Source organism: Protopterus annectens, chromosome 7.part0 (genome assembly GCF_019279795.1).
Source record: "Protopterus annectens isolate FY-2018-M chromosome 7.part0, PAN1.0, whole genome shotgun sequence".
Taxonomy (NCBI): domain Eukaryota; kingdom Metazoa; phylum Chordata; order Ceratodontiformes; family Protopteridae; genus Protopterus; species Protopterus annectens.
In genome coordinates this window covers 773,584,749-773,601,600 of record NC_056739.1, presented here as the reverse complement: position 1 = coordinate 773,601,600, position 16,852 = coordinate 773,584,749, and the positions used below count along the sequence as shown (strand labels likewise).

At 40.4% G+C, this 16,852-nt stretch overlaps 1 protein-coding gene across 2 annotated transcripts in view; it reads right to left on the bottom strand.

Moving 5' to 3' along the window:
- SAP25 (Sin3A associated protein 25) overlaps positions 1-16,852 on the bottom strand; it is a 1,501,590-nt gene that overhangs the window by 240,921 nt on the left and 1,243,817 nt on the right. For both annotated transcript variants that reach the window (XM_044077299.1, XM_044077298.1), the window contains one exon: positions 11,536-11,630. In XM_044077299.1, coding sequence (XP_043933234.1) covers positions 11,536-11,630 — 95 coding nt within the window. The remainder of the gene's footprint in view (positions 1-11,535; positions 11,631-16,852) is intronic.

The following is a 16,852-nucleotide window of genomic DNA, read 5'->3' as shown; positions in this document are numbered from 1 at the left end:
GATTGCAGCAAGGCTGACCCCATTTGAGAAAAATTTGTTCCACAATGTATGTGTTCAGACACCACTTGTGAGGCATCAGAATAGCCCTGCTGAGCCTGTCGGCTATCACGTTGGATTTCCTGGGAATGTGCATTGTGACCAGAAAGCGTTGGGAAGACACTGCCCACTCCCACACTCGAAGGGCTTCTTTGCAGAGGGGGTAAGATTTGGTCCCTCCTTGTTTGTTTATGTACCACACCACTGACATATTGTCCAAGTCGATCGCAATCATCCCTAGAGGGAGAAAGCTGTGAAGTGCTTGCAATGTCAGAAGCACTACTCTCATCTCCAAGATGTTGATATGCAAATGAGCCTCGTGTTCCTGCCACCTGCCTTGGACTGTTCTCCCTAGATAATGCCTCCCCACCCTATCTGGGAGGCATCAGTGGTCACGGTGGCAACAGGGTGGAGGAACAAACGGTCTGCCTGTGTTTAGATTGATGGTCTGGGTCCACCAGCGAAGATACTGTTTGCACAAATCTATCAGGATGGGGTGAGAAAGAGGTAGATACTGTAGTGACCGTTGGCAAAGAGTAACCACTGCAGAACCCTCATGTGCAGTCTGGCTAATGGAACTAATGTTATTGTAGAAGCCATTGTCCCTAACAACTTGAGCACCATCTTTGCTTTCGCTTTTCTTAGAGGACGTACGCTCAAAACTTGTTTCCTGTGGGTCTGAATTATTTCTACAGGAAGATAAGCCCTCATTGAGATGGTGTTTATTTTGGCGCCAATAAAATTCACATGCGGACAGGGCGATAATGCAGATTTTTGCCACTTTACTGTAGTCCCTAACTGCAAGCAAGTTGAAATGGTAGCGTCCCTGGCCTGTAACAGTAGATGCCTGGTGGTGGCCGTCAGGAGCCAGTCGTCCAGGTACGGAAACACTTGGAATCCTTGGCGTCTCAAGTGAGCCGTTACCACTGCCAAACATTTGGTGAACACCCTGGGGGCTGTGGTGAGACCAAAGGGCAGGGCGCGAAACTGATAATGACTGGCTCCCAGCCGGAAGTGTAAGTGACTCCTTGATGCCCTATCCATCTTGATGTGGTAGTATGCATCTTGGAGGTCTATGGACCACATCCAAATGTCTTTCCTAACAATGGCAGTATCAACTGTAAGGTGACCATTTGAAACTTGGACTTCTGTACATGCTGAGCTCCAAGATTGGTCTCAAGTCCCCTGTTCTTTTTGGCACCAAAAAGAATCTGGAGTAAGTCCCTAGTCCTACTTGGTCTGCGGGGACGGGTTGGATGACTCTCTTTATGAGCAACTTTTGGATTTCTAGAGTTGCTGAATCCCTGTGATTGGGTGGAACATCTGGGATTCATCTGAACCGAGGGGGCAGAGAAAGGAGGGAATATGGTAACCTCTGTTAATTATCCTTAATACCCACTTGTCTTGAGTGATACTGTGCCAGGCTTCTTGGTATAAAGATATACGACCCCCAACTGGCTCCAGAGACACACAGTCAGGGCCTCCTTTCAGGAGCGCTGATAGGGACGACCACGAAAGGAATCGCGATCTCCCTGGTTCTACAGGCCTCTCCTGCCTCTAGGGCGGCATCTACCGTTATTTCCTCCTCCTCTGCATCTGGAGAAGGAATCACCTTGTGCATCCTGAAAAAACCTCTGCAACTTTTTGAACAACTTTGGGATTGGGTCTAGAAAGAATGGAAAAACGGACTCCCACGGCAGACAGGGTTTTTCCTTCCTGTTCACACCTGGTGAGTGTGTGTCTTTTACCTTGGTTCCAAGCAATGAGGATCCATCAAAGGGAGCATTGGTAAATGTAGACTTAAAGGCATCTGCAAACTTACAAAAGCGCATCCAGGAGTGTCTTCTAAGACAAACTCCTAAACCCGCTGCCCTACTCGCTCCATCAGCTGCGTAAGATATCAGCCTCATGGAGGAATTTATAATAGAATTTAAGGTAGACATCTGTGCGTTAAGGGTCGCTGCGGATATTTGAACCGTGAGACAGACTGAGGTAGCTGGATATGACCTTTCCACAACCCGACGAACCGACATCTCTGGCTCCGAAGGTCCAGAGTGGCTCGGAGGAGGAACATTGACAGGGTGTAAGGGCACATTAGGCTCCGGAGCCGACTGGGACGGAGCTGAAAGTAAATTTGCCAGCGCCGAAGTCTGAAGCAGTCTGCACACCGCTCTCAAGACGTCCTCATCAGAAAGGCTCCTAGAGGACCTGGAAGATAGAGTGGGGGACCTAGATCACTGAAAAATAGGCGACCTAAGAGTCGGGGAGACCGGTCGAAGTTCAGCTGACTGGCTCCGAGACACAGTCTCAGTTATCGGCTCCGAAACTCCTGGATCTGAAACTGATGCATCCACCATAGAGACCTCTGTCGGCACCGAGACCAGTTGAGCCGGTGAGGATGAGTAATTTTGGCAATTTTGTCTGGCAGCTCCGATGACACAGAATGAGTGGGAGACTGCCTTTTAGTAGATTTGGCTTTTTCTTTCTTGGAGGAAGGAGATTTGGAGCTGGAGGATGAAGAAGTCAACTCCTCCTCAAAAGATGCTTCAATAGTCCTTTCAAAATAAGTTTGTTCTTCCTCTCCTGAAGAGCATGGGGACTGAAGGCATGACAAAACAAGCAAGACTCTTGGAGGTGAATAGCCCCCAAACAGAACACACAGATCGTGCCCATCCGTTAAGGACATTTTCTGGGCACATGTACATTTTTTAAAGCCCGAAGGATTGTGATCCTTAGTATAACCCAACTATCTTAACCACGCACAAAAACTACCTCCAAACAGATAGGCAACAGCAAGACAAACAGACAGACAGAGGACAAGGTCCTCTAACTTAAACAGGCCTAGCCCAGGGAGCGAGACAAACAACAGAACTTGAGGACTAAGTCCTCTAACTTAAATGGGCCTAGCCCAAGGTAAAAGGAAATAGGAACAAGAACACACAGCACAAGCGAAGCGATGCAGGGATATGATAAGGCCAACGGAAGAACGGCCAATCAAAGCACAAACAGTATACACAGTAAACAAGCAGCAAATTGTCTAAACAGACACAGAATGCGATAACACACTAAACTGTATAATATAACTATTTTTGTCAACAAACCACAAGAAATAAAATCCACTGTTGGCACAATAAAGGTTGTCCTCCAACACCACAATACTAAAGAAAGGCGAACTCTTCCAAAATAAAACCAAAGCTCTTTATTTCCACATAAAGCAACCAGATTGAGCGCGCTTTCGTCTCGAATCGCGAGACTTCATCAGAATCTCAAAATTCTCTAGGGGCAGGACTGTGTAGGTGGGTGTCAATGAAGGTGTGAACACATCCACCTACACAGTCCTGCCCCTAGAAACATTTGAAGTTTCAAACCTCTGATCATCCAGGACCTTTCATTTTTCATTTTTAAAAAGTAGAACTTCATCAGAAATTTAACAGTTAGGGACGTGTCAGCTTGCAGTTTAATTTGCCTCATATCAGTAATCAAAAAACCACAAACTTTCATTACTGTCAAAGTTACTACTGATAAAATGTATTGATGAATAACATTTGACAACTCCTGCTACTGGCACGACCGTCCCGGTAGCAGCAGTGATGAACATCAGTCCCTGACTAACATATAGGTACAGCTTGAGGCATGGCTGTTATGAAAAGATATTTAGCAGCTGTAGAATCTTGAAGAAGATACCTGAACATCAGTGTATTACACTGAACTAACATCTATTCACAGACTGTACACTGGCCTAAAGTTAGATGGTGCTATTATGATCTTAATTAAAATAAAACTATCACTGAAATCACTCTATTAAAAGGAGGATGAGTATCAAACTGTTTCTGACTAGAACAGTGTCAGTGGCATAACAGGTAGTGCACACTCACCATTGGGTCAGAAGTCTGTGTGTTCTATTACCAAGCCAGGTAGACTCATTGCTGACAATGCAGTGCAGCATAAGGAGGGATAACTACTCTAAATGTACTATGCTTAATAAAGGAAGTAGCAAGAGTTTGGAATGCTCTACAGTCAATCAAATCAAAGAATGTAAAGATTGCATAGATTATCAGAGACATTATTCACATACTCTCAGCCACATAAAGTTAGAGATCAAAACAAACATCATTACTATTTGTTCATTGCAGGGTGATATTATCAACTGACCAGCCTTCCTTAAAATGGCTTCAAGTGTAATTGCTAAACCTTTAAGACAAACACATGTCATCTGCCTTGACACCTGTGATTTGGTTTTCTGAAGGGACCTTTTCGCCACTCCATCTGCTCCTCAGAATGAGTGACTGCTTTGCATCCTTTTCTTCCAACAAAGCAGCTAGCACGACACTCTAACAGGTACAAAAATATGGTCCTCTCTCTTAGCACCAGCTTGGATTTAGAAAGTGCTACAAAATGCTCACTGCCATGTATACCGTCACTCGATGAATTGTCTCCAGCACAATAAAAAGACTTACTCAGTCATCATTTTTGTCAATGAGAGGGGCCTATGAGACAGGAAACCATTTGCTTCTCAGTTATAAATTCTGAAAACTGGTGTTGGGGGAGGCCCAAACACCAGTAAAAGGGACGAAAAAAACCTTGACAATTGTACATTTCAAGTAAACTCTAGGCTCTTCATATACAAACTGTACTAACATGGGGATGCTCCAGGGTCCAGTATTACGTCCCATCTTGTTCCTATTGTTTATCAATTACTTGACAGGAAATCTTCCACCCCTGCAAGTAACAATGTATACTGATGATCTTCTGCACCTGAGGCCTAGGACAACTACAAATATCATTCGAAAAGAAATCCAAAAGGACTAAACTTTTGCTTCTGGATGTATCAAAACATGCTAACTGTAAACAATAAAAAAAACTATATGATATGCAACACTCTCAGAAACTGATGCCTTTAATGTCCAGATTTGAGAACACCTCGACTTTCCTGTTTCTCAACTCCAGTTGCGTAATTATTTTTAGAGCCTGGCGAGAACCCTATTTTACATTTAGCGGCTATGTTTATTTACACATATATGGAAATTAAACAACTGGAACTTTGCTGCAAGATACAGAATCCCTTAGTTTCAAAGCAAAGAAAACCACAGATGTAAATTTACATATTCTTAAAACAAAACATATGCTCCTTGTAGTAGACTTCAGCTCCCCCACTACCAATGGTCTTCTAAACAACTTTTATAAAGGGAAACAACAAAGTCATTTTACAACTTCAACACTCCTGTACCAATCAATTCAAATGGGGGACAGGTCAGTTTGTCAGTTATTAGTTCAAAAATCACAGAGGAGAGATATTCGTCAAAGACGGAGACAGAGAAAGAGAGAGAGAGAGAGAGAGAGAGAAAGAAAACAGAATATGTATTTATGGAAGTCTCTGGCCAGGTGGTACAGGGCCACAATTCTGCCTTCTATGCACACATGATTAGCACAGGTAATTTAGATACCAAGATCATGCCTGTGTCCAAACAGGTGAGAATACTCTGAAAACAGACTGAATGGGGAAGTAACCAACTCCTATGATTTAAAGATTATTTAAACAGCAAAACTTTTGGGTACTTTATCCTACCTGTTTTTCCCACCCACCACAATTCCAAATGTGTCTGCCAAAGTTCAGTTCTTCACTCCCTACTGTTTTCTCTCTTCATTAGACACATCTCAAACATGGCACCCAACCCAAAATAGTGTCTTCTCCATGCAAATGATCTTGATTGCTGATGCTCTGATTATGTAGCTAGCATATATAAAGTTTAAATTAAACTATGCTAGTAGACCAATTTGCATTTAACCATTAACATACCAAAAAAGCTAATTCTCCTAGGAATTCAAAAGAAAGTAAGCCCAGCAATGTTTACTCCCTTTTTCTCTCTCCTTTGAGCACACCCACAAAAAAGTTATCTTTAAATGTCTAGGTGTCCCCCCTTTGAATATCAGTCACTAAAACTATTTGTAACTTTCAATCAAAAATGAAAAACCTCCATATTCTCAAGCACTAGATATCCTGGGATTCCACAGACACTTTTGTTCACTCCACTGTGACACCTATGTATATTACATACTGCTAAATAATACGCAAATCTCTCAAAACACAGACAATTTACAACCTTATTTAAATAAAGCTTGCCAGCTCATCTTTCCCCCCAAATGTAAGTACCATTGTGACTCATTATCCTAACCTGCTAACCATCCATGTACTTTCCAACCACACATTGCCGCCTTTACTTCACAAATCCACTCAAGCATCTGTCCAACTCCACCAAGAGATCTCCCTCCCAAAACACGTAAGCTGGCTCTTAAGACCTCCACGATCGCCAAAGCCCCTGTTCTAACTCTTCATAGTCATTTCCCCTGAACAGAACATGTTCTCTTTCAATAGCAGATTCCTAATTATAAAAGTACTCCTTTCACATACCTTACAGCCCTCTATCCTTCCACCCACCAAAGAGGCATTAAAATCCCATTCCGTCACTCTGACAACTTGTTGCTGGCCCAATTGTGAATCTAGAGACAAAATGTAAGTGTTACTCTAGTCCAGTCTTTTCTTACTTCATATAAAACAAGCTTCTCTGTATTTATTCAAATTCCTCCCATATCGAAAGAATCTACGTTACACAGATATTCCAACCTCTATTTTCATAAGCTTTACTAAGATACTTCCTGCCCTCCATTATTAATCATTCAACAAGCACAATATTAATTACAACTGTTCTAATTTCAGTACCTTATAACAGGAATATAGTGTTTTCATTATTAAACTATGATGCAGGCATTTTTGGTGTATAAAGCTTACTATCCTACAGGATGGTGTATTTCAGGAAAACAAATCAGTCTTAAGTTACAGAAAGGTTAAATACTCTGTAGTTTACTGTGCTGAACAGGGGAGCTCTTATTGCTGCCTTCAGGTGTGCAAGCAATAATTACCTGGAATGTCCCAATGAAGACCTCTGTCATGGCATCATTCATTTTTTGATTATCTTGAGAAGCAGCCTATCTGACCCCTGAAAGGCATCTGTTTCTGTCTACACCCAATCACTCTCTGCACTGCCCACCTCACCTGGCACTTGCTACATCCCAGCATGGTACACTCCCCTTATTTTTGTTTATGAATACTGAAGAGAAGCTTTCTTTTACTTCAACGTTCTCACCATCCTCTGTGGCCTGCTTCCTATCTTTGCTTAGCCTGCTGAGCTCTCTACCCCTTCTTTCTTTCTTTCTGAGGGGAATGTGTCATTCATTCGCCATCCCTTTCAGCAAGTGCTGAGCAATTGAAAAAATGTGGGCAATTCTGTCCATTGTTATGCTTCTTCAGTGTGGGTATATTTAAGACTGGAAGGTGTGTGTGTGTGTGTGTGTGTGTGTGTGTGTGTGTGTGTGTGTGTGTGTGTGTCTGTCTGTGTGTGTGGGGGGGTCACCCCACATGGGGCCTTCTTGCCAGGGAAAAAAAAAGAATTACCTCCAAGGTTTGCCAAATGTTGTTTCAACTCTTTCCCCCCTAATTAATGGACATCATTGAAAGAGATATCAGTTGATCAACATTAATCACTGAGATATACCTAACAAGGTTTCTGTTCCCTTTCTTGACCCCCTCTACTAATTCCACTCCTCCTATGCCTGTGTTGATAGCATTTCCTAGACTGTTTTCTACATACCCCCTTGTAGATTAAGGTCCCCCATCACCATGACACTCTTCCTGTTAGTCCATCCTTTTATTCCCTCTTGCAATTCTTCATCCTTTTCCATAGACAGAGGGCTGATATACCTGGCCTATTCACCACTTGACTTCATCCAGCTGTCCTATAGCCATTTATCCACAGCGGTTTGTTTTCAACCCATATTTGCTGTACAAAGGGATACAGCTAATGTGCCAGTCATGGTAAGATGTCAAAAATAAATGGATATTAACTGCTGACTCAGTTATGTAGGGCTGCTCATACTGAAATGCAAGTGATTTTCCATGGGACACAACCTGATGTCCTCCTCACCTGCATCACTTTTACTCTGACACTCTGTACTCTACAGCTGCTTCCCTCTCATATTTAGTACTGAAATGAATTCACATTTGTTTTTCTACTCTGTAAATAATACTGACATAGTTTCAGTTACTGATGGGATTCTCTTCCTTCTGTGATTACTGCATGTTTGTGAATTTCTTCACCCAGGCTGTGCCTGCAAACGGTCTATTGGGATCAGTGTACTACCCTAGTAAACCAACTAAACAAATGCCATAATGCAGACCAATTTTTACCATTCAATGTCCATCCCTTTTTTCAACTATGACCCCATTATGGTCTTTTTCCAGTGATGAGGGAATAGTTTCAGGTTGCAACAACTGCTGGCCATATTTGTGAGGATATATGTTCACAAGCTGTGCAGGAAATGATGTCTAGAATTATGCGGGTATAAAAACAACTACTTTGATATAATATGTTAGGATGATGACTAATGATGTCTAGAATGATGCGGGTATAAAAACATCTACTTTATATAATATGTTAGGATAATGGAAACCACCCAGCTTTCAGTTACCATTACTTTCCTTACATCTACAGGAAACTTTAAGAACAATGGACATTTCATATATAACTCTGTTACTATTTTAAACAGAACCAAAAAAGGGGGAGGCATTCATTATTCAAACTGTAGCAAGAATATGAAGCTGTTTACCTGTACAGAACAGACACTCTGCAAAGCCTATGAACTACTGCCCGAATGAAAGTACAATTAGAACATGTGAAATCAACAGGATTGTTGTTTGAGAGAAAAAGTAATCCACAACAGCCAAAAAATATACATACTTGCTGCTCATATTAATGATAGTGCAAAATTTTACTAGGGTGTTCGATCTTAAACAAATACTCTTTCCACATTACCCAATATTGAAAAAAACAAAAAACACACACACACATTATACTCTAATTGCGAACAACACACTGTATTATCAAAGAAGCTTGTATGATGGTGTGCAATATTCTAAAAAAATGTATAATCAGAAGGGTGCAATATTACATACTTTCCAAATATTGCAGAAGTAGTAGAGAAGCACTGGAAACCCAAATCACAAAAAATTACTCTTCCCTATTGTGTGGTGTATGCCAATTCCAAATGTAAGACAGATGTCAGAAAATAAAATACCACAGATGAAAGAAAGGACAAAGATACATTTACTTTACTGAAATACTCACACCTAGTGATTATAATGTCCTGCATACTGAAATACATAAAATTATAAAATATCAGGACATGCACACACACAAACCATAGCAATATGGAACAAGGACAAGTAGGCATTCCCTTCAGTCCTGGCAGTATCTGGGTTATAAAAAAGAAATTCCATTCATATTTATGTATGTCTCATGACAAGCTGCGGTGGTGCAGCGGTAGCGTTGTTGCCTCACAGCAAGAGGTTCTCCTGTTTGATTCTCAGCTGGAGTGCCTTCTGTGTGGAGTCTGCATGTCCTCCCCGTGGTTGAGTGGCGTTCGAAAGACATGCGTAAATGGGCGTGCCTTTGTTGAAGGTTGGGTGTCGGGCTGGCAACTCAGCACCATAAAAATCTACTGCCAATCATTAGCAGACCACAGTTGTGTTGTGGTGACCCCTAACTGAGAAAAGCCGAAAAGATAAACAATAACATTTATGTTACGTCTCATATGGTAACACCATATAAAAGAGAGAAGGAGGCATTTTAGGGTACATTTGTGCTTGCTAAATAAAGCAAAATACACATGTCAAAGACAGAGATTGTTCCCTAACTTAGAAATGGGATCCATTCATGTCATGCCTTGAAAAATATTCTAAAGAACTCAAACAGAAGACACTTGTTATTTAAACTCCCCCTATTAAAACAGCACTGTTATGACCTACGTTCAAATCAGTTTTATAACTTGAGTGAATTGTATCAAGTCTGTAGTGAAGGCAAGTGACTGTAGGGTGTCGCTCGTCCAGTCAGGATAAAACAGACAAACAGTTGTGGGTTCATTTCTGGCAGCTTTATTATATACAAATACATCAGAACTGAGGCTTAGTAAATTAAACTTAAATAAACTTATAAACAGATAGAATACTGTATTCATACATGTTAACACTCTGGCTGTTCTCTCAAAATGGCGCTGCTTCTTGCATGAGCTCTCTATTTATATGCACGTGCCCTCACTTTGAAAGGGGTTCTTAAAGTTACAACACACGGTCTGTTCTACATAGCGGACTATTACATTTCTTATTCAGGCTTGTAAGGACATAACAAGCAGCAGCAGCATGTTATTACTAAAAATCACTCACAGTTACTGCCATACTAACTGGCTTTTCTAACTCCTTCACTGTTATCCATGCAATGAGTGCAAATTCTCTCTCTTCCATTCTTCTCACTCTTGTATTTTCTTGTTTGCATAGGTGGCAAATACATGCATAAGCCACTTGAGGTTGATGTGTTGGTAAAAATCTCCTATTTACCACAGTATAGTAACTTTTGATTGATTATTTGTTAGGGAACATGGAAGGAGGGGGTTTCTTTAGGTTTGTAGCATAAATCATATTTTGACTATTTTAATGAAGATGAAATGGTATTAGCCCACAACTTAGCTGATGTACCTACATACCCCACTAGTGTGCCTGTTTTTACAGCAGCGTCAGTCATGAGGAAGGAGATTCTCCATACGGTGGAATTTATTTACCAAACAAGTGCTGCCTTTTACCTCTGTTTGCTCAGGTGTTATTATCGTACAATAACACATTCCTCAATTTAGCATTTTTGCTTGAAAATGTTTGCATAGGTATTTTATACCCCAAGAATTTTTCCTCCTCAGGTAGATGGCAAATGTTGGAGGTATGAAAGGGAAGAAAAAGGCAAATGAGAACATATGTTTTGGAAGTGTAATGAGCTGGCAGAATTTAAAAATTTCCTACAAAGTACTCTGTCAGAAATATTGGGTGAGCAAATGGGTGTAACTAATGAAATGATTTTTGAGCTGGGATACAGGATCTGAATTGCCTAATCATAGGAAGGCCTCATTATGTTTAATTCTGAAGGCTACCAAAAAAAGTAAAAATTAGAAAATGGAAATCAAAGCCTAAACGAGCCGTACTTGAAGTAGTGAAACAGAAACAGAAAAGGGTAGGAGGAAATTACACAGAACCCCCCCCCCCCTCAGAAATTGTGAAAACAATACATGCAGAATAATGTTTTTGGGGAGGAGTGATGTTTAGGGAAGGCAGAAATTAAGCAACTTATGTAATACTGGATTGATTATAATTGTATAGATGATTATATGTTATGCATAATGGTGCTGTGATCATGTTAATACGGTTTATTTTCTTTCATATAAATGTATGCTTGCCTATGTCATAAGTGACAATTCAATAAAGGCGTTAAAAAATAACACATTCCTCAGATTTTCTTAAAGATCATTCGAGGCTATACCCTAATACAACAACTATGCATGCATCACAGACTGAACATTGCCACTCATGCACTGAGTTAGCAGGAAGTCACATGATTCTACACATACCTTATAGTAGTTTTGAGATAAATGATTACAGACTCTGTGTCCAGCTGGCAGCAATGGGTCAACATAGTAGAAGTCATGGTGACTGATTACTGGAACTGAAAATGAAAATGACAGGCATAATTTTAGAAAAATGTTACCCTACTATAGTATGTCTAACTTATGTTATACTGCAACATAAAACACAAACAACATGTACTTTATTATACTGGTTGATCTAGGTTAGGACACTCCTTAGTGGGTCTACAACTGGGATTCCCTCACTTTCTTTTCTAATTCAGTTATTCACCACTGGTGCATGCAGTAATATCACCTGACATTGACACTAGTTCCTGAACCCGCCACTTCTTATCCACTGAGCAAGCAAACTTCCTACAAATCATAAAAAGAATGAAATTCTGAAGCCTACAACCCATACAAACGGCTATGTCATTAAGCACCAGCAAGAAACCCCTCACAGACTTTTTGACATTTGTTGACTGGGTTAGTCCGACGAAGCAGAAGCCCTTTTTCACAGAAGACCCGGGGAGAAAGCTCCACAATTACAAAGATTAAGTACAGAGACATGTATTAAAACAAGTATAAAAACAAGCAGAGTTACATCAAAAATTAAAAGTGAGGTAAAATAATATGTAGTAACTAATTAACATCCCTGGAGAGTATATATATTTCAAATATCATTCAAAACAAGTTGTAAAATCTTTTTAGCGCATTTGACTTGAGTTAAAAAGTAACATGTGCAGAACAGCCTCTGTTCAAAAAGGATAACATTTAATTGTAGGATATTAGTGAAGTAGCAGATGGGCAGGGAGTTAGGTAGGAGGGAGGTGATTAGTATGGGGGAATCATTCATAGGGGCTAGCTACAGTGACAGATTCATGACTTGTTTAGGTAGCTTTTGACTGTAGTTTTGAATTTTTGTGGATAAGTGATATTTCTGGTATCTAGAGTAACTTTATTCTAGAACTTGGTTGGGGAGTAGCTGTATAGATTTTGCCTTACTTTTTGTTTTTGGCTTGTAGATTTGGAGAAGGTTTTGTTCAGTACTTCTTAGAGACCTAGGAGGGGAGTAAAGGAAGATAAAAGAGGTAATGTTGGGAGAGAAGACGGGCACATACAAACAGAGTGTATCATTTAAAGTTGAGAAAGAAGCAGATGGTGAGGAAGTTCTAGCCTGTTTAACCTTCTAAGAGCAAGGCACTGATGTGAGTGGTGGGAATGATCTGCTGTGAATCTAGCAACTTTATTGTATGTGGATTCAAGCTTTGTTAGGAGAGTGGTTTGAAGGTTAGTAAGGATTTATGAGCCATAGAATAGGGTGGGGAGGAGGTAGGCGTTGGACAGAGAGATTTTTGCTTAACTGGTTAAAATTTTTTTGTTCCTGTAAAGTAGTCCAAGTTTTTGGTGGGTTTTCTTAATGTTGTTTAAGACGTTCATATCAAATTTGAGGTGGTCATCAATGATGACCCCAGTAGTTTGGTGTGCAATTCAAGAGAGATGGGATGTTATTGAGGGAGAAGATAAAGAAGGAGGATTTAACATAGTTCATTGTTTTAGGGATAAAAAGTAAGAGCTTAGTCTTTTTAGTATTTAGAATTAGCTGGTTCTAAGTGAACCATTTTTCAATGGCTACGAAGGATTTTTGTGTCATTTTATTAAGGTCAGTAAGGTAATCGGCTATGGCGATAACTGTGGAATCCTCAGCATATTGCACCAGTGTTGACTGTGGGCAAAATGTACGCAGTAGACTGTTTGTTGTTGTTGTTGTTGAAGTAAACAGTAAAGGGCCAAGGACTGATTCTTGGAGTACACCTGCCTTGACTGGTACAGCAGGAGAAGTTGCGTTGAGCCATTTAACTGACTGAAGTCGATCCTTAAGGTAACTAGCAAACCAGGAGATAGTGGAAGTGGAGAGGTTAAGTTCTAAGAGTTTGTGCAAGAGGAGGGGGTGGGTGATGGCATTGAATACCTTTGAGAGATCAATAAATGGATATGAAACAAGTTCTTTTTGGTCTCTGGCATGGGAAATGGTCTTTATGAAGGAAATGAGAGCGGTAGAGTGCTATGTCTAGGTCGAAAGCCATGTTGAGTGGGGTTGAGTAGATTCTCTTGTAAGAGGAAATGAAGGATTTGTTTGTGCACACATTTCTCAAGAATTTCAGACAAGGGGGATAGGACTGCAATGGGCATGAATTAGCAAGTTCTGAGGAGTTACCTCCTTTGTGCATAGGTAAGGTAAAGAAATGTTTCCAGATAGTAGATACTGTAGATTCAGTAACTGATCGGTTAATGAAGCTGGAGATGGGGAGGGCAAGAGAGTTAGTTGCTTTTTTGGAGAAAGAGTGGTGGTAGATTATCAATGGAGGAGAAGCAGGGTTTAAGCTTTAGAAGTAATTACTTAATGTAATAGGTGGATACAGTTTTCAGGCAGGACAGGAGTAGAAGGAAGTGGATGCGGTGGTGGGCGAATTAGAGTTTGTAAAAGTAAAATTGAGGCACCAAAGTTACACACTGGAAATCAGTCACAGTACTTTATTGCAGACCGGTCTGATGAAGCAACATTAAGTTGTGAAAGCGCTCACCCTTTGTTTTTTGCAATAAAGTACTGTGACTGATTTCCAGTGTGTAACTTTGGTGCCTCAATTTTACTTTTGCTGTCGTGTGTTTTTGGGCACCTCAGTGTACCTGAAGCAGTTTGAGTTTGTATCTTAATGAATTAGAGTTTGTGTTGGAGTTGGTTTGATGAGTCAATTTGCTGATGGTGTCAATGAAGTAAGAGTTAAAATTAGTGGTCGTTTCTAATGGTGAGTTATTAGGGCATGGTTGGGGGGATGAGGGGTTATCAGGATGAAAAATTTGGTTGATGGTGTGCCAAAATTTCTTTGGGTTAGTAAGGTTAGAGTTATATTATAGTACGGTTGCAAAGTTCTTTACAGTGTTGGAGGTGGGAGGGGAGTTTAGTTTTGGACCAGATACTCCGAGCTTTATCTCTATTTGCATTAAGGAGTGAGTGGAGAGTGTAAGCCGGGGGATATAATAGATTTCACTGTCACAGTTCATAAGGGAGCAATGGAGTGGAAAATGTTGAGGAATATGGAACTGAATTTTTGAACAGCATCATCCAGGGGTAGGTATTTAAGAAGGATCAGTTAATAGCTAAGAGATGGTTGTTAATTGTATTAGAGTCAAAGCTGGTCAGTTTACCACAAGCCATGAACCTATGTGGTCCATTATGGTGTGGAGAGAATCCAAGAACCTTAACTGGGCAGTGGCTACTGAGAGTATCTGGCAGAGTCTCTGGGAAGTAATATTTATGTGGATGGGAGACTAGAATCCAATTTAAAAGAGAAGTAGAATTAGAAAGAATTGTTAGCGTGGGTAGGAGTGGAGATTAATTGGGAGAAGCCATGAAGGTTAGTATAGGAGCTGGGAGCATCTGAGTAGAGGATTATCCAATTGATGTTGACATCGCTCAGATGATGGTTTCATTAGATAGGTATTGAGTGAGTAAGGACAAGATATTTTCTAGTACAGAGACACTGTCCCTGGGGGGTATGCAAATTGCAGCTATGGAGAACACATTATGAGCACTGACTTTGCAATTAGTAGCTCTGATGGTGAGGTAGAAGGGATAGAGTACACAGGACATCAAAATTTAAATATGCTACTGCTTATATCACACTTTCCAGAAGTAGTCTGATTAAACATCTTATAAGGAACAGTGACCAATCCAGTGCCTATGTTGGTTATGGAATATTCTGACAAACATTTAGATATTATATGGTCTCCAAAGTGAAAAACGTATTACGTTTTCAAGACTTTAGTCTAAGAGATAACTGCATTTCAAAAGTTTTTCAATCTCTATACAATTTCTTTTATTCAGAGTTTTCTCCACAACCACCTACATGTATACATGTTAATGTTTTATACTATGACATGTGCTGTTTATATTTTCATTTATATTTTTAGTGCTAAAACTATGACTATGCAGGAATTTGAATGTACAATCTGAGCTGAGCCTGAAATGAGTCCACTGATATCAGTGCCCTACCCCAGTAAACAACTGTGTGTCTGTGTGTGTGTTATATATATGTACAAATAAATAGGAGACACAAAAGTATAATCTACAGTTAGAAAAATGATCCAGTTGCAGCCACTATGGGTTTTTGGTGCAATGCAACTTACAGAAAACTGGAACATTTGGATCAAGAAATTTGGTATCTTCTTCAGTGCAAGCAGAATATCTGAGGAGCCTGAAAAGGTACAATGTGACATGTCTGAAGAGTGGTCAGGTAAATGTAACTATTTTACTCTTCCTGAAAGAAGAGGTAAAAGACAAATTAAAAGCAATCAGAAGTACATTTGAGAATTAACATGAACCTAGGAAGAATAAGAAGTTATGTTCCTACCATAACGTTCCATGTTAGTTGTCTTCTCTCGCCTTCTTTCTTGCTTGATGGGTTCGGAGCCGATCCCTCGGCTCCGACGCGGCACTTGCTTTAGCTCGAGAACTCCTTTTACCAGCTCGAGGCAGCCTCATATCCCATGATGCAAGGCAGTAAGTACCCAGATCTCGTTTGTTGACAAAGGGCAATAACACCAAGCATAAAATACTTCCCAAAGGAAGCAGAAACTTACAGATGGAAAAGGACCAGGTTAGAAAGGTCTTTAGCATAATAGTTTCTTGTACAAGGTCTGTCCAGGCCAGGGGGAAGGAGGGAGGTGCAAAGAAGGCGAGAGAAGACAACTAACATGGAACGTTATGGTAGGAACATAACTTAATGTTAAGTTGTCAATCTCGCCTTCATTCTTGCTTGATGGGACTAGCACCTCTATCCTGGGTGGCTCAATGGAACAAACTCTTGAGGACTGTAGAGCCAAAACTGGCTCTGTCCCTGGAGGCCAAGTCCAATTTGTAATGGGAAACAAAAGTGTGAGGAGTGGCCCAAGTGGCCGCTGCACAAATAGTGTCCAAAGGCAGTCTAGCTTGAAAAGCTGCAGAAGTAGCTAAACTCCTAGTTGAATGTGCTTTAGGTTTTGAGCACAGCTGTTTTCCCCTGATCGTATAAATTTCAGTGATGACCGAAGAAAGCCATCTGGATAAAGTCACTTTAGAAACAGGAAGGCCTTTTTTATTATCCGCATAGGAAACAAAAAGTTGATCAGATTTCCTAAATTTTTTTGTTCTGTCCAAATAATATCTAAGCTGACGGTGGACGTCAAGACAATGTAGCTTTTGTTCAGCTCTATCTGAATAGTTAGGAAAAATACAGGAGATCAATGGATTGATTCAGATTGTTTTTGAAGCGACCTTAGGTAA